Source organism: Oncorhynchus mykiss, chromosome 3, assembly GCF_057628025.1.
Source record: "Oncorhynchus mykiss isolate SJ-2025 chromosome 3, ASM5762802v1, whole genome shotgun sequence".
In the NCBI taxonomy this organism is placed as follows: Eukaryota; Metazoa; Chordata; class Actinopteri; order Salmoniformes; family Salmonidae; genus Oncorhynchus; species Oncorhynchus mykiss.
Window position 1 is genome coordinate 23,216,809 of NC_143024.1, and position 17,461 is coordinate 23,234,269.

The 17,461-nt window shown below is 44.8% G+C and overlaps 2 protein-coding genes across 7 annotated transcripts in view; both read right to left on the minus strand.

Moving 5' to 3' along the window:
- Positions 1–180: 180 nt before the first annotated feature.
- Positions 181–4,143, minus strand: LOC110509614 (retinol-binding protein 1). Of its 2 annotated transcripts, none has more exons than XM_036969155.2 (4): positions 3,407–4,143; positions 2,703–2,887; positions 2,136–2,237; positions 181–626 (listed from the first exon to the last, which is right to left on the minus strand). In XM_036969155.2, exons 1-4 carry the CDS (start codon positions 3,480–3,482, stop codon positions 573–575), a joined length of 417 nt encoding a protein of 138 aa, XP_036825050.1. In that variant the 5' UTR covers positions 3,483–4,143; the 3' UTR covers positions 181–572. The 2 variants fall into 2 exon arrangements, with proteins under 2 accessions (XP_036825050.1, XP_036825054.1); XM_036969159.2 differs by having other exon boundaries at positions 2,136–2,266; positions 3,407–4,122.
- Positions 4,144–4,452: 309 nt separating this feature from the next.
- LOC110509511 (tyrosine-protein phosphatase non-receptor type 6) overlaps positions 4,453–17,461 on the minus strand; it is a 32,212-nt gene continuing 19,203 nt past the window's right edge. For all 5 annotated transcript variants that reach the window (XM_021590425.3, XM_090225509.1, XM_090225498.1 and 2 more), the window contains 9 exons: positions 11,175–11,271; positions 10,934–11,013; positions 10,576–10,722; positions 10,318–10,449; positions 9,776–9,930; positions 9,004–9,071; positions 8,692–8,834; positions 8,230–8,294; positions 4,453–4,802 (listed from right to left, as the gene is read on the minus strand). In XM_021590425.3, coding sequence (XP_021446100.1) covers positions 4,700–4,802; positions 8,230–8,294; positions 8,692–8,834; positions 9,004–9,071; positions 9,776–9,930; positions 10,318–10,449; positions 10,576–10,722; positions 10,934–11,013; positions 11,175–11,271 — 990 coding nt within the window. In that variant the 3' untranslated portion in view covers positions 4,453–4,699. The remainder of the gene's footprint in view (positions 4,803–8,229; positions 8,295–8,691; positions 8,835–9,003; positions 9,072–9,775; positions 9,931–10,317; positions 10,450–10,575; positions 10,723–10,933; positions 11,014–11,174; positions 11,272–17,461) is intronic.

Below are 17,461 nucleotides of genomic sequence, written 5' to 3' on the forward strand. Positions count from 1 at the left end.
AATTAGTAAAACAAAAAGATCCGAATTGGGCTGCCTGTGTAAACGCAGCCCTTTAGGCACAGACCAAGGGTAAGCACACCTTCCCCAATAACTAAACCAATGGGAGTGAAAAACGCTGAACTGACGTTCGATCACAGCATACACATAAATACACATTGAAGGGAAGAGTTAGAACATGGGTACCATAAAGAGGCAACATCTGTATTTGTAGTGTGGAGCATCAGGTGGTATATTTGGACACAGAACAGCCACATTCAACACAAAGGGGAACATTCAATGGCATTGGGAACTATCGTAGTGATATATGAGGAAACACATTGGGAATGTTTACACAGTTCACCCTGCACTGTACCATGACAACATTCAAAACTGATCATTGACAATCTTTCCCACAGTGTAATAGCACACTAATTAAAAATATCTTAAATGTTAAAAGTTGTCCATTAAGTAATGGTTTTTAAAACAATGATGATCATATTTTAAAAAACTTTGACACTTATATATCAAGTCCTAGACTTTTCTAATGAGAATCATGAAAATTGAGTTGATGAACGGGATCCTTCCCAGTGGTTTCAGTCTGCCTTCTTGAAGAGTTGCCTGGCGACCACATCTCCAACTCTCATCTCCTAGAGGGCAAAAAAAGGACAGGTTGAGAAGAGGGTGGAGAAAGAGAAAAGAGGGAGGGGTTTGGGAGTGTGAGAGTGGGAGTGTGTGTGTGTGTGAGAGTGAGTGAGTGCGTGCATGGGTGGGTGGGTGAGTGCGTGGGTGCGTGAGTGGGTGGGTGCGTGGGTGGGTGAGTTTGTGCGTAGGTGGGTGGGTGGGTGAGTGAGTGCGTAGGTGGGTGGGTGAGTGAGTGAGTGAGTGAGTGCGTGGGTGGGTGAGTGTGTGTGTGAGAGTGAGTGTGTGGGTGGGTGGGTGAGTGAGTGAGTGCGTGGGTGGGTGAGTGTGGGAGTGTGTGTGAGAGAGTGAGTGCGTGGGTGGGAAAAGATCATTAATGGACTCAGTCACAATAAAAACGCTGTGCTCTTTTCTCTCTGGACTCCGTAATCCTCTCTCTCTCCTTCCTTATCTCCACCCCCCCACACATGTACTTCCCAGCTCTCAATCCCCCCCCCTCCCCTCCCTCCCTCCCTCCCCCTCTTCTTGCGTTACTCACCAAATCCACCGTTTACTGCCTGATCCCCAGTGGCATTTATTTCCAATTTTCTCTTTCGGAATTGAACAAAATATCAATGACGTATTGTTTTCTATTAGAAGCTGTTTAATAAAACAATGCTGATTGTTTGTAATCGTAATCAGTATTTGCATGTAATCACAAGCAAAGAGTCTTCAGGGTGAAGGCATGGGCAGGAACAGGAAGAATAAGGAAAGGTTATTGTTCGTTACCATTTTAATGAGCTAAATACAGACTTCAACAAGACTCTTCATAGTGAAGGGATTGGGAGGAGAATCACAAGCTTCTGTTTAGGCTTGTGCTTGAGATGGACTTTAGCTGGGAAATCTGTTTTTGCTTGTGATTACATGCAAATGCTGTTTACGATTTCAAACAATCAGCATTGTTTTGTTCAACAGCTCCCTAATGCTTCTAAAAACAGATTGCCCAACTAAAGTCCATCTCAAGCACAAGCCTAAACAGAAGCTTGTGATTCTCCTCCCAATCCCTTCACTATGAAGAGTCTTGTTGAAGTCTGTATTTAGCTCATTAAAATGGTAACGAACAATAACCTTTCCTTATTCTTCCTGTTCAACCCTTCACCCTGAAGACTCTTAACAGTGTTTTCCTCCGTTTCTTTCTCCTCCTTTGGGCCCCACACATTTCTTTCCCATGTACAGGCAACAAATAAGGAGGCTGGAGGGCCATACACCCCCTATTTTTTTAGAAGGACCTAATTTGTTCTCACACAAACACACGCATGGACACGTGCACACATACAACGTAGGCAGCGAATAACTTCCATTACCAAATCTGATTTGCATATCCCCCACTTTCAAAATGGTATATCAATCCCAGCATCTTCTTTCCTCCCAAATGTTTCCTGCTTTCCTCCCTTGCTCTGGCCTTGTGTTCACCTCTATTCCAATTCCCTTCCAATCTTTATCCCTCTCTGTTAATCCATCCCTCCCTCCATTCTCACCAGGTGTAGCTTGTCTCCCTCCAGCCAGTGTGTCCATCCTCTTCCCTCCTTCTCTCCTCTCTGAACACACACCAGCTTATCACCCTCCCAGTCCACTGTGGTCTAAAAACAGGGTTAACACACACAGTGGTCTGCAAAAAAACATGAAAGCACACACACAACCATTGCCTTGAACCACTCTGTTTGGCCCGGTCTGAAAACAAGCAACGGGGGTGGTTGTGACAGGAAAACAACAGGTGGTACACTCTCATAGCCACACACACACACACACACACACACACACACACACACACACACACACACACACACACACACACACACACACACACACACACACACACACACACACACACACACACACACACACACAGCTGGCAAAAAGTCTATTCACCCAAACAAAGCAAAGTAGTATGACAAGTACACGTATTCAAAGCCAATTAGAGAGAATTTGTACAAATCTGAACAAGCCATGAAACAGACAAACATAAGGGAAAACATCACCAGATAAAATAAATACATTTAGCCACTGTCTTTACTAACAGCACATGATGAAGAACACACACACACCTGACAGACTCGTCCATCCACAGGTCCCAGGTCCTCGGTGAAGACCTGACCCAGTTTGAAATCCATATCAAAGTCCTTAAAGGTGGTCAATGTGCGGATCTTCATACTGCCCGTGGCCGGGTCGTGGACTATCTGTTTAGTGGGCTTCAACATACACACTATCTTCCGCAGGGCAAAATTAATATCTGACGGAGAGAGAGAGAGGGGGAGAATTAATCAACCAAACATAACACCTTGCCATTCTAGTAATGAGGTAGTGTATCTGAGGCAACATCTCTGACCTACAGCTGTGTCTGTCCTTTTACATGTCCTGTTAATGTTTCCAGATATCACACACGCACAGACAGAGGCACACACACACCCCTGTCTGTGTTCAGGGTCATTTACAGGCTAAGGCGCCATGATGATCCATCACTCGGCTCTGGGAATGGAGACGGCAAGCCTTTCGATGAGTCACTACCCCTCAAATTAATCTCAAAGCAGTAGGCAAACAAAGGAAAAAAATATTTTAAATTCAGTAAAATAGAATGAATGAATCGTTTTAAATTCAAATGAAAGGGGGCAAGTTGCAGAGGTACATTAAGCTCTTAACACGTGTCATTTTACACATTACAACTACAGAATTTGACACTTTTTAACAATGACGCATTTGTAGCTAATATATATGGTAACAGACAAAGACATTACGATTCATATAATCTTACCCAAAGCTGCGAGGTAGTTCTCGAAGTTATCTTGAGACACCATGTGAAAGGTTCCTGTGTAATTTGGTTTAGACATCTTTTAGCCTTTAGTTTTGCAGAGGAACTCAACAAAGAAAACTGTAACCTAGTGTTGCCTCTTCTCTACAGATATTATCCTTCTCTGTTATTTTCACTGCTCCCACTACTCCCGTATTGTTCAATAATAATAAGACTTATGCAACCTGTGAGCTAACCCTCTATCTGCTAGTGTCAGTCAGAAGGTATGCGGTTTTACGCAAAACTGCAACGCGATAATGGAATGATTGAGCTGCTGGAATGTTTTAGCGCAGCGGCAGTATCCACAACGACTGTCCTCTGCTCTATTCACTCCTTCAATTCCCGGGTATCGATTATTGATGCTGACGTTTTAGGTTCCCTACTCGTTCCCTATTCGCTCCCTCTCCCCTCCTTTCGGAAAGTGTAAACTCTTCCTTACGGAGCTTTATGCGAGCCGTTTGTATTCCACTAATCCTCTTCCTAAAGTGGGAACTGGGTAGGTCTGTGCCCTTTCCGCCTTAATTAAACGGCCTTCTCTCTGTTCACAATTGCTTTATTTGCATGGGAAACATTGCCAAAACGTGAAAAACATTCAACAAAAGTGAAATAAGCTATCAGAAATAAACATTACACACACAAAGGTTTTCAAAGTTTCCCTCGCTCTCCTTCACTATCACTGTTTGGAGAGCAGACTGTGTTCTGTACTACATGCGGAGAAGAGGGAGGCGGGGGAAAGTTCATTCATCTCGCTCAATGTTTTCCTCTCACTGGGAGCAGTCACTGCGGGTCGTCGGCGACTCTGGGGGAGCCCAGTGATGTTGCCAATGTTAGTCTATTAACATAATAGCTCATTATAGAGATATGTCTTATCTAAAACTTTCATTGGAAAGGCAGTGTGTCCCCGCTGTGCTAGATCCCGTGGTCATGGCATTTTATTATATTCATTGTAGAATATTCTATAGGCTTTGCACCCATGGATACAATACAATTGTGATAAAGAAAGAAATGAATGCATATTACTCTGAGCCTTTATTGTCAGCAAAAATGTCAATACATTACCATTTGCATGGGTGCAGAATGGTTCCATGGTTCACGGCCCAGGGCCCAAATCTATCAGTACTTTGCTTTATAATCTTCATTATATCACAGACATCAACTTTATCGCTTGATATCAAAAAACACTCAAATACATATTTTAAAATAAAAAGTTGATATCAAATTCAATATTAAATCATCAGGACACAGCTCTCTCATCCTCTATCTTTTTCTCACGGAGCCACTCTTCTTCTCCTCTGACTTCTGCTTCTTCACATCTTTCTTTCCTTTGGCTAGGTTTTCATACAATTCCTGTTCCTTGTTTCTAAAAGAGAGACAGTACAAGAGAGAGGACATAATGTTAGAAACCTGCAGCTTCAAATAGCTGAGATAAAAATGTAGGCTTCTTTGTGTGTAAGAAAAGGAGCACTCTTTAGATCTTCAGTTAGTAGTAGCCTACCAAACACTACCCTAACCCTACCAAACACTACCCTGACCCTATCCTAACCCTACCAAATACTACCCTGACCCTACCAAACACTACCCTGACCATATCCTAACCCTACCAAAAACTACCCTGACCATATCCTAACCCTACCAAACACTACCCTGACCCTATCCTAACCCTACCAAATACAACCCTGACCCTACCAAACACTACCCTGACCCTATCCTAACCCTACCAAATACTACCCTGACCCTACCAAACACTACCCTGACCCTATCCTAACCCTACCAAACAGTAACCTGACAGTACCCTGACCTTACCAAACACTACCCTGACAGTGCTCTGACCCTACCAAACACTACACTGACAGCACCCTGACCTTACCAAACACGACCCTGACAGTATCCTGACCATGCCCAACACTAATCTGACAGTACCCTGACCCTACCAAACAGTGCCCTGACCCTATCAAACACTACCCTGACCCTACCAAACACTACCCTGACCTTACCAAACACTACCCTGACCCTACCAAACACTACCCTGACCCTACCAAACACTACCCTGACCCTACCAAACACTACCCTGACAGTACCCTGACTGTACCAAACACTTTCCTGGCAGTACCCTGACCCTACCAAACACTACCCTGACCCTACCAAACACTACCCTGGCAGTACCCTGGCCCTACCAAACACTACTCTGACAGTACCCTTACCCTACCAAACACTACCCCGATAGTACCCTGACCGTACAAACACTACCCTGACAGTACCCTGTCCCTACCAAACAGCAACCTGACAGTACCCTGACCTTACCAAACACTATCCTGACCCTACCAAACACTACCCTGGCCCTACCAAACACTACCCTGACACTACCATTACCCTACCAAACAGTGCCCTGACAGTACCCTGACCCTACCAAACACTACCCTGACAGTACCCTGACCCTACCAAACACTACCCTGACCCTATCCTAACCCTACCAAATACTACCCTGACCCTACCAAACACTACCCTGACCCTATCCTAACCCTACCAAATACTACCCTGACCCTACCAAACACTACCCTGACCCTATCCTAACCCTACCAAACACTACCCTGACCCTATCCTAACCCTACCAAACACTACCCTGACCCTATCCCAACCCTACCAAACACCACCCTGACCCTACCAAACAGTAACCTGACAGTACCTGAGCTTACCAAACACTACCCTGACAGTGCCCTGACCCTACCAAACACTAAACTGACAGCACCCTGACCTTACCAAACACGACCCTGACAGTATCCTGACCATGCCCAACACTAATCTGACAGTACCCTGACTGTACCAAACACTTTCCTGGCAGTACCCTGACCCTACCAAACAGTACCCTGACCCAACCAAACACTACCCTGACAGTACCCTGACCCTACCAAACACTACCCTGACAGTACCCTTAACCTACCAAACAGTATTCTGACAGTACCCTGACCCTACCAAACAGTACCCTGACCCAACCAAACACTACCCTGACAGTACCCTGACCCTACCAAACAGTGCCCTGACAGTACCCGGACCCTACCAAACAGTAACCTGACAGTACCCTGACCTTACCAAACACTACCCTGACAGTACCCTGACCCCACCAAACACTACCCTGACCCTACCAAACACTACCCTGACCCTACCAAACACTACCCTGACAGTACCCTGGCCCTACCAAATACTACCCTGATAGTACCCTGACCGTACCACACACTACCCTGATAGTACCCTGACCCTACCAATCAGTAACCTGACAGTACCCTGACCTTACCGAACACTACCCTGACCCTACCTAACACTACCCTGACAGTACCCTGACCGTACCAATCACTTTCCTGGCAGTACCCTGACCTTACCAAACAGTACCCTGACCCTACCAAACAGTAACCTGACAGTACCCTGTCCCTACCAAACAGTACCCGGACAGTACCCTGACCGTACCAAACACTACCCTGACAGTACCCTGGCCGTACCAAACAGTACCCTGACCCTACCAAACAGTAACCTGACAGTACCCTGTCCCTACCAAACAGTACCCGGACAGTACCCTGACCGTACCAAACACTACCCTGACAGTAGCCTGACAGCACCCTGACCTTACCAAACACGACCCTGACAGTACCCTGACCCTACCAAACACTACCTTGACAGCACCCTGACCCTACCGAACACTACCCTGACAATACCTTGACAGCACCCTGACCTTACCAAACACTGTGCTGTATAACCAGGGTGATCCCTATAGCCAGCTGTATAACCAGGGTGATCCCTATAGCCAGCTGTATAACCAGGCTGAACTGTGCTGTATTACCAGGGTGATCCCTATAACCAGCTGTATAACCAGGGTGATCCCTATAGCCAGCTGTATTACCAGGGTGATCCCTATAGCCAGCTGTATTACCAGGGGGATCCCTATAGTCAGCTGTATTACCAGGGTGATCCCTATAGCCAGCTGTATTACCAGGGTGACCCCTATAGCCAGCTGTATAACTAGGGTGATCCCTATAGCCAGCTGTATAACCAGGGTGAACTGTGCTGTATTACCAGGGTGATCCCTATAGCCAGCTGTATAACCAGGGTCCAAAGTGTTTCCTGGTCAAGAAGAACCCGTGTCCCTACATTCTCATAGCAGTTAACACTGCTAACATTGTCTTAACAGTTTTCAGGGCATCCCTGGGAATCAGAGTGTAATTTGAACCCTGAATGGTCTGGTTGATCGAGTGGAAGTTTACAGAGTTTGGTCAGTCCGGACATTCCAAACAGGTCAAGTGATTCCTCCTCTCCTTTGTTGTCCAGTTTAGTTTTTTCTAATTGGTCCATTCTTTCCGGAGCGAGAGAGTACAGTAGGGCTACCTAGTCAAATGTATCGCCTCCAAAGGTTACACAAACGTGCCCAATCAGCTAAATTGGACAACAGAAGGAAGGAGAGACATGGGGGACGACGATGATAAACAATGGTCCCAGAGAATGTCTACATCCGCTCATCTCTCTCTTCTGTCTCTCTCTACCTAACCTCTCGCTCTCTCTCTTCCGTCTCTCTCTCTGTCTTCCGTCTCTCTCTCTCTCTCTTCCATCTCTCTCTCTTCCGTCTCTCTCGCTCTCTCTCTCTCTCTTTTCCGTCTCTCTCTCTCTCTCTCTGAATGTGTGTGTGTCTCTCTCTCTGTGTAGCCTGCGCCAGAGAACTTTAACCCAATGTGGTTTTGAGGAGAGATGGGAATATGCACAGGACTCCAATGGCATGTGCACAGACACACACTGTACAAACTCACTTGGAGACCTTGCGGCTGGCAGGCTGGTGTTTGAACTGCAAATTTCCATACTCTGTCTCAGCTCCCTAGAAAGGGGAGAAGAGGACAGCGAGTGTTAGAGATAATGGGTGGTATAAGGTGAGTCAATGTGCATAGTCTTATTAACAATTTCCCAGAACATTAGCAATTTCCGTAAACAATTTTGTCAATGTTCATATTTTACAAAGCAGTGTCTGATAAGATATCTGTCTGGAGAACAGAAGAACATGCACAAAAACAGTGAAAAGTATATCTTGACACAGATCCCTCTGTGTCAGCTGATATCTGAGTCTCTCTCTGCTGTCTTGTTATTTTTCAACACAGTTTGTCAATAGACATATACTGTAGCCAGTGCACTTGGGAGAGGAGAACAATATATATTTGATTCCATATTACCCATATTCCTCTCTCCCTTCTATTGCAACCTCCCCCCCTCTCCCTCACCTTGTTGTAGGTCTTGGAGGCCTCTATGTACTCAGAGACGGCCAGGTAGATGAACTTGTACTGGGCTTCAGTCTGCACCATGCCTGACCGCTGGTCTCTCACCATCTGGATGCTCTTCTGGATGTCTATGTCACAGTCCAGACCTATGGACAACCAGGAAGTTAGAATCACAATCCACAACAAAAACGTTGTCAGTCTACAGTGATGACAGGCATTACAAGGATCATGGGATAAAAGAGCCATAATAAGATGCAGTATAATATCATGAAGATCTGAAGAAATGCAGGAACTTTGGTACTGAAAGAGACTCACCTTTCGTGTCGATGGTCTGGATGATCATGTCGATCACCACAATGGTGCCAGTTCGGCCTATTCCAGCACTGCACAGAAACACAACACAAACAGAGGGGTTGTAGGGACAACTGTCAGTACAGTACAATATGACTGGGCTCAATGCAATTCACTGAAATGAATTAACTGTATTGAAACAGAATTTCTAGAACAGTATTGATAATCTAAGTAATTCTGTGATCGGAGGTGTAAAGTGATCATGGACAAACGGAGAGGGATTTGTCATGTTGTCACACTAACAGAGGTCTCAGCCAGGGGATGACCACTTTACACACACGTGACTGTGACAGTTTGGTTATATTATAAAGACCAGTGGATTGGATAAGAACTTTGTCCTTATGGATGTCTTTCAGTGTAAAGAAGCTTTTGTCATTAAACTGTACTGCAACAGCCTTGTAAACACTCTATACGCTATTACGCTGTACTTATGGCTGCTTACATAACAAATAGTTACGGGACCAACAACGTACAAGAGTACAAGAACCCTCTCTAGTCTTGATATCACAAGGGGAAAATTCCTATAGGATAAACTGTGAGTTGACTTAAAATGCTGTGTACCGCAACTAATCTTAACAACTAATCTTAACAACTAATCTTAATCCTGGAAAAACAACATAATCTGAAATTCTTATAATGTATTCTAGACAATGGAGAATGGATAGAACTGACACTTATCTTCCTGAACACAGCTGGAATATACCAAGTTTACAGCTGGAAGATAGCTTGAATATACCTGCAGTGGATGATCATTGGCCCGGCGTTGGCGAACTCGGCCTGTTTTGTGTTGACCTGAGTGAGGAAGCTGAGCACCCCTCCTGGCTCCTCGGGAACTCCATGGTCGGGCCAGCTCAGGTACTGGTAGTGCCAGATAGTACGGACCGAATCCGACTGGGACAGACGAGGAGGGGAGAGGAACGAGACAAAGAGGAGAAACATGAGTAATACTGTAAACTCAGCTATTCTGTGACTGCAAGTAATGACCGAGGTGACAGTGATGATAATGGTAACAGTGACAACAGAGGTAACAGTGATGACAGTGATGCAGTGGTGACAATGGTAACAGTGAAGATAACAGTGGTGATAGTGATGATAGCGATAACAGTGATGACAGCATTAGAGATGACAGAGGTAAAAGTGTTAACAGTAATGACAATGATGGTAGTGATGACTGTGAGGGCAGAGGTAACAGTGATGACAGAGGTAACAGTGATGACAGTGGTAACAATGGTGACAGTGGTAAGAAAGGTGATGATGGGTGGAGCCAGCAGGTGGTACCTGATCCAGAGGGGAGATCTCCATAACCCTGATCTTGTAGTCAGTGGCATCTCTCTCAGAGACACAAGTGACCACATACGGCCCCACCTCTTTGGAACCCTGCATTTCTGGCCAGTATGGCACGCATTTATTCTGCATAAACAAACATGGAGAAATGGTTTGAGGAAAATGAGATGGGTAGTTTATACTATGTTATAATATTAAAAGTCATACAATCTAAAATAAAATGATTTCAAATTCTCAGTAAAAGTTACTAACCCGTCCCTTCTCGACCTCCCTGGTTGTCATGACGATGACCCTTGTCCTCTCTTGCCACACCATCTGCCAGAAATCATTGACAGTTGTTGCAAGGCAGCCCTGACAGGCAATGTACACCTTCGGGTCACCGGACTCTTGTAACTTATTCTACAAAGAGATGGAGAAAGTTAGTAAAATATGTCACATATTGTCAACATGGAGACAAAGCCCATTGCAATCATAGTCTTTGATCATATTATCCTATTGATTAATATTATCATATTAATTCAAACATATTCATGTTTAGACTTGTTATGGATTCATAACAGAGGTTTATCATTTGATGTTGAGAATACAAGGTGACATAACATGTGCTTACTGTCACATAGTTGCCATTGATGTAATCTGAGCCAATGATATCGGGGTCTCCAGATGACAGAATGACCCTGGTCTCATCAACTGGGAGGAGAATAGGATGAGTGTAGAGATGGAAGGATGAGAGAGAGAGATGAGGGGATGTATCAGACAGAGAGAATATAAATGGAAGAGAAAATGTGAAGAAGATAAAAGATTAAAGATAAGAGGCTACATCACTGCACTTTAGAAGTAGATGCTCTTACAGGGAAGGATGTTCTTATATCGGTTTTTGCTTTTGTTTTCTGGTCTCATCCCTTCTTCTCTGCTCTTCTTCACCTTTGTCTCCTGCTTTTGAAGGGTCTGAGGGAGAAGGAGAGAGAGAGAAATACCAGTCTATACCAGTCTGCTGTTCCCACATGCTTCAAGAGGGCCACCATTGTTCCTGTTCCCAAGAAAGCTAAGGTAACTGAGCTAAACGACTACCGCCCCGTAGCACTCACATCCGTCATCATGAAGTGCTTTGAGAGACTAGTCAAGGACCATATCACCTCCACCCTACCTGACACCCTAGACCCACTCCAATTTGCTTACCGCCCAAATAGGTCCACAGACGATGCAATCTCAACCACACTGCACACTGCCCTAACCCATCTGGACAAGAGGAATACCTATGTGAGAATGCTGTTCATCGACTACAGCTCGGCATTCAACACCATAGTACCCTCCAAGCTCGTCATCAAGCTCGAGACCCTGGGTCTCGACCCCGCCCTGTGCAACTGGGTACTGGACTTCCTGACGGGCCGCCCCCAGGTGGTGAGGGTAGGCAACAACATCTCCTCCCCGCTGATCCTCAACACTGGGGCCCCACAAGGGTGCGTTCTGAGCCCTCTCCTGTACTCCCTGTTCACCCACGACTGCGTGGCCACGCACGCCTCCAACTCAATCATTAAGTTTGCGGACGACACAACAGTGGTAGGCTTGATTACCAACAACGACGAGACGGCCTACAGGGAGGAGGTGAGGGCCCTCGGAGTGTGGTGTCAGGAAAATAACCTCACACTCAACGTCAACAAAACTAAGGAGATGATTGTGGACTTCAGGAAACAGCAGAGGGAACACCCCCCTATCCACATAGATGGAACAGTAGTGGAGAGGGTAGCAAGTTTTAAGTTCCTCGGCATACACATCACAGACAAACTGAATTGGTCCACTCACACAGACAGCATCGTGAAGAAGGCGCAGCAGCGCCTCTTCAACCTCAGGAGGCTGAAGAAATTCGGCTTGTCACCAAAAGCACTCACAAACTTCTACAGATGCACAATCGAGAGCATCCTGGCGGGCTGTATCACCGCCTGGTATGGCAACTGCACCGCCCTCAACCGTAAGGCTCTCCAGAGGGTAGTGAGGTCCGCACAACGCATCACCGGGGGCAAACTACCTGCCCTCCAGGACACCTACACCACCCGATGTCACAGGAAGGCCATAAAGATCATCAAGGACATCAACCACCCGAGCCACTGCCTGTTCACCCCGCTATCATCCAGAAGGCGAGGTCAGTACAGGTGCATCAAAGCTGGGACCGAGAGACTGAAAAACAGCTTCTATCTCAAGGCCATCAGACTGTTAAACAGCCACCACTAACACTGAGTGGCTGCTGCCAACACACTGACACTGACTCAACTCCAGCCACTTTAATAATGGGAATTGATGGGAAATTATGTAAATATATCACTAGCCACTTTAAACAATGCTACCTTATATAAATGTTACTTACCCTACATTATTCATCTCATATGCATACGTATATACTGTACTCTATATCATCGACGGTATCCTTATGTAATACATGTATCACTAGCCACTTTATACTATGCCACTTTGTTTACATACTCATCTCATTTGTACATACTGTACTCAATACCATCTACTGTATCTTGCCTATGCTGCTCTGTACCATCACTCATTCATATATCCTTTTGTACATATTCTTTATCCCCTTACACTGTGTACAAGACAGTAGTTTTGGAATTGTTAGTTAGATTACTTGTTATTACTGCATTGTTGGAACTAGAAGCACAAGCATTTCGCTACACTCGCATTAACATCTGCTAACCATGTGTATGTGACAAATAAAATTTGATTTGATTTGATTTGATTTGAAAGACAGTCATTGTAAGCTCAATACAATTTTAAAAACATCAACAAGCATTCAATTACTTAACCAACAGTATAGAGGGGCCTTTAAACGGGTCACTTCTTGAAAATAAAAATACCCTCAAACAGCCATGTTTTTTTTAAACCTTTATTTAACTAGGCAAGTCAGTTAAGAACAAATTCTTATTTTCAATGACTGCCTAGGAACAGTGGGTTAACTGCCTTGTCCAGGGGCAGAATGACAGATTTTTACCTTGTCATTTCGGGGATTTGATCTTGCAACCTTCAGATTACTAGTCCAACACTCTAACCACTAGGCTACCCTGCCGCCCCCATATTAACAAATGTTTAATTTGTTCCACAGTACTGCCACAGACTAAAGCAGGGGTTCCCAAACTTTTTCACTCTGGGCCCCCCTTCCAGCATTGGGGAACATCTCGGGTCCCACGTGCACACCATGTCTATTTCTATGGGCACAAGCACTGTTCATGACACAAACTGTTCAAACCACTCTTTGGACATTTCTGACAAGTTATAAATAGCTCTCTAAGGTCTGCAATGACTGACACGACAAGAGGAACTGATGACGCACTACCCAATTTCGAAATTGCACCTTGTGCATTCTACTATTACAACTTTCAAGAGGAAGTTTGAAACAGGACTGAGTTAATTAAAAAAATATGTATATATAATAATGTTTTTTTTCCGGGGGGACCCCCGCACCCCCCATTTCGACCCCACAGTATGGGAACCATTTGACTAGAGGAAAGAGTTTTTCCCCATTGAGCTCTTGAATCTACAGGGAATAAAGTCGGTAGAGCTCCCTCTGGTGGAGTACTAGAGGGTGTTTTTATTTATTTTTTATTTAACCTTTATTTAACCAGGTAGGACAGTTGAGAACACGTTCTCATTTACAACTGCAACCTGGCCAAGATAACACAAAGCAGTGCAACAAAAAACAACACAGAGTTACAGATAGGACAAACAAAAGTACAGTCAATCACACAATAGAAAAATCTATATACCGTGTGTGCAAAGGAGGTAAGGCAATAAATAGGCCATAGTGGCGAAGTAATTACAATTTAGCAAATTAACACTGAAGTGATAGACGAGCAGATGATGATGTGCAAGTAGAAATACTGGCGTGCAAAAGAGCAAAAAAGTAAATAAAAACAATATGGGGATGAGGTAGGTAGTTGGGTGGGCTATTTACAGATGGGCTATGTACAGCTGCAGCAATTGGTAAGCTGCTCAGATAGCTGATGCTTAAAGTCAGTGAGGGAGATATAAGTCTCCAACTTTAGCGATTTTTGTAATTTGTCCCAGCCATTAGCAGCAGAGAACTGGAAGGAAAGGCAGCGAAAGGAAGAGTACGTGGGGACAAGGCTATACAGTTTAGTTGATAAACCCTATCTTGATTTGGGTGACTTCAGATGTTTTTACCTTGAGCCACTTCAGGTAATCAAAGTGAGAGTGATGACTACATGATGGGAGCTTGGGTGTGATCCTGACTACATGATGGGAGTTTGAGAGTAATCCTGACTACATGGTGGGAGTTTGAGAGTAATCCTGACTACATGATGGGAGTTTGAGAGTAATCCTGACTACATGATGGGAGCTTGGGTGTGATCCTGACTACATTATGGGAGCTTGGGTGTGATATTGACTACATGATGGGAGCTTGGATGTGATTCTGACTACAGGATAGAAGCTTGGGTGTGATCCTGACTACAGGATAGGAGCTTGGGTGTGATCCTGACTACAGGATAGGAGCTTGGGTGTGATCCTGACTGCAGGATAGGAGCTTGGGTGTGATCCTGACTACAGGATAGGAGCTTGGGTGTGATCCTGACTGCAGGATAGGAGCTTGGGTGTGATCCTGACTACAGGATAGGAGCTTGGGTGTGATCCTGACTGCAGGATAGGAGCTTGGGTGTGATCCTGACTACTGGATAGGAGCTTGGGTGTGATCCTGACTACAGGATATGGAGCTTGGGTGTGATCCTGACTACAGGATAGGAGCTTGGGTGTGATCCTGACTACAGGATAGGAGCTTGGGTGTGATCCTGACTACTGGATAGGAGCTTGGGTGTGATCCTGACTACAGGATATGGAGCTTGGGTGTGATCCTGACTACAGGATAGGAGCTTGGGTGTGATCCTGACTACTGGATAGGAGCTTGGGTGTGATCCTGACTACAGGATATGGAGCTTGGGTGTGATCCTGACTACATGATAGGAGCTTGGGTGTGATCCTGACTATCTGATTATGAGAGGTTTAATTCTTGATGCCCTAGGGATAACTACTATACCAAGAGGTACTAGTACCAAGAAATCTTGATTTTCTTAGCCAGAAATTATACTTTTTAGTTAACGTTTTAAGTTTTAAGTTTATACCCTCACCAGATAGGTCACTATCTCACTCACATCCAAGTTAGCCCACAGTATCTTTGACGGTAATCACTGTATCTATAGTATGGTTGAATGGCTGGAACCCGTATACCGAGATTTACAGTGATTTAACGCCCAAAACCACTCCCCTTTCCCGGAATAAATACAGTACATTCGGAAAGTATTCAGACCCCTTGACTTTTTCCACATTTTGTTACGTTACAGCCTTATTCTGAAATTGATTAAATAGATAGAAAATACTCATCAATCTACACACAATACCCCATAAAGACAAAGCAAATTTATCACAAATAATAAACAGAAATACCATATTTACATATGTATCCAGAATCTTTGCTATGAGACTCAAAAATTGAGCTCAGGTGCATCCTGTTTCCAATTATCATTCTTGAGATGTTTCTACAACTTGGAGTCCAACTGCGGTAAATTCAATTGATTGGACATGATTTGGAAAGGCACACACCTGTCTATATAAGGTCCCACAGTTGACAGTGCATGTCAGAGCAAAAACCAAGCCATGAGGTTGAAGGAATTGTCCATAGAGCTCCAAGACAGGATTTGTGTCCCAGGCACAGATCAGGGGAAGGGTACCAAAACATTTCTGCAGCATTGAAGGTCCCCAAGAACAGAGTGCCCTCTATCATTCTTAAATAGAAGAAGTTTGAATCACCAAGATTCTTCCTAGAGCTGGCTGCCCGGCAAAACTGAGCAATTGGGGGTGAAGGGCCTTGGTCAGGGAGGTGACCAAGAACCCGATGGTCACTCTGACAGAGATCCAGAGTTCCTCTGTGGAGATGGGAGAACCTTCCAGAAGGACAACCATCTCTGCAGCACTCCACCAATCAGGCCTTCATGGTAGAGTGGCCAGACAGTCCTCAGTAAAAGGCAAATGATAGCCCGCTTGGAGTTTGCCAAAAGGCACCTAAAGACTCTCAGACCATGAGAAACAAGATTTTCTGGTCTGATGAAACCAAGATTGAACTTTAGGCCTGAATGCCAAGCGTCACATCTGGAGGAAACCTTGCACCATCCCTACGGTGAAGCATAGTGGTGGCAGCATCATGCTGTGGGGATGTTTTTCAGCGGCAGGGACTGGGAGATTAGTCAGGATTGAGGGAAAAATCAACGGAGCAAAGTACAGAGAAATTCTTGATGAAAACCTGCTCCAGAGTGCTCAGGACCTCAGACTGGGGCGATGGTTCACCTTCCAACAGCACAATGACCCTAAGCACACAGCCAAGACAACGCATGAGTGGCTTCAGGACAAGTCTCTGAATGGCCTTGAGTGGCCCAGCCAGAGCCTGGACTTGAACCCAATCGAACATCTCTAGTGAGACATGAAAATAGCTATGCTTGAGAGGATCTGCAGAGAAGAATAGGATAAACTCCCCAATTACAGGTGTACCAAGCTTGTAGCGTCATACAAGAAGACTCGAGGCTGTAATTGCTGCCAAAGTTACTTCAACAAAGTACTGAGTAAAGGGTCTGAATACTTATGTAAATGTGATATAAGTTTTTTTTTTATATACATTTGCACACAAAAAATGTGTTTTGCTATGTCATTATGGGGTATTGTGTGTACAACTTGTGTGTACAACCTGTATTGCCTTATAACCTGTCCTGACCCCTGACCCCTGGTGGAAGCTGCTGCTAGTGCTAATCCAGTCCCCTGGATATGAGGGGAGTTTCAGTGAGGTTCCTAATCAGCATCATCAGCCCCTCTCATCCTGTCTTTTAGCCTGTGTCAGCTCAGGTGAACTCTAATTGGTCTAAAGGATTGGGATTACACATACATCCAGTGTTTACTATTTCACTGGGCTAGAACAAAAGCCTGCATGTGTACTCCAGGACCAGAGTAACCTAATCCCTGGCCTAACCTCACAGTCTTGAGGGAAGGGATTGACTGTAAAAATCCCAAACATAGATTCACTCAACCCAGCTGTGACAACTCAAAATCTTTTCAGGAATACCTTCAGGAGAATGAG

Coding starts and splice junctions, on each gene's coding strand:
- LOC110509614 (XM_036969155.2), bottom strand. CDS start 3,482: ATGTCTAAACCAAATTACACAGGAACCTTTCACATGGTGTCTCAAGAT. Junction 2,238..2,702: donor TGGATGGACGAGTCTGTCAG/GTGTGTGTGTGT, acceptor CCCTGTTTTTAG/ACCACAGTGGACTGGGAGGG. Junction 627..2,135: donor AGGGAGACAAGCTACACCTG/GTGAGAATGGAG, acceptor TTTGCCCTCTAG/GAGATGAGAGTTGGAGATGT.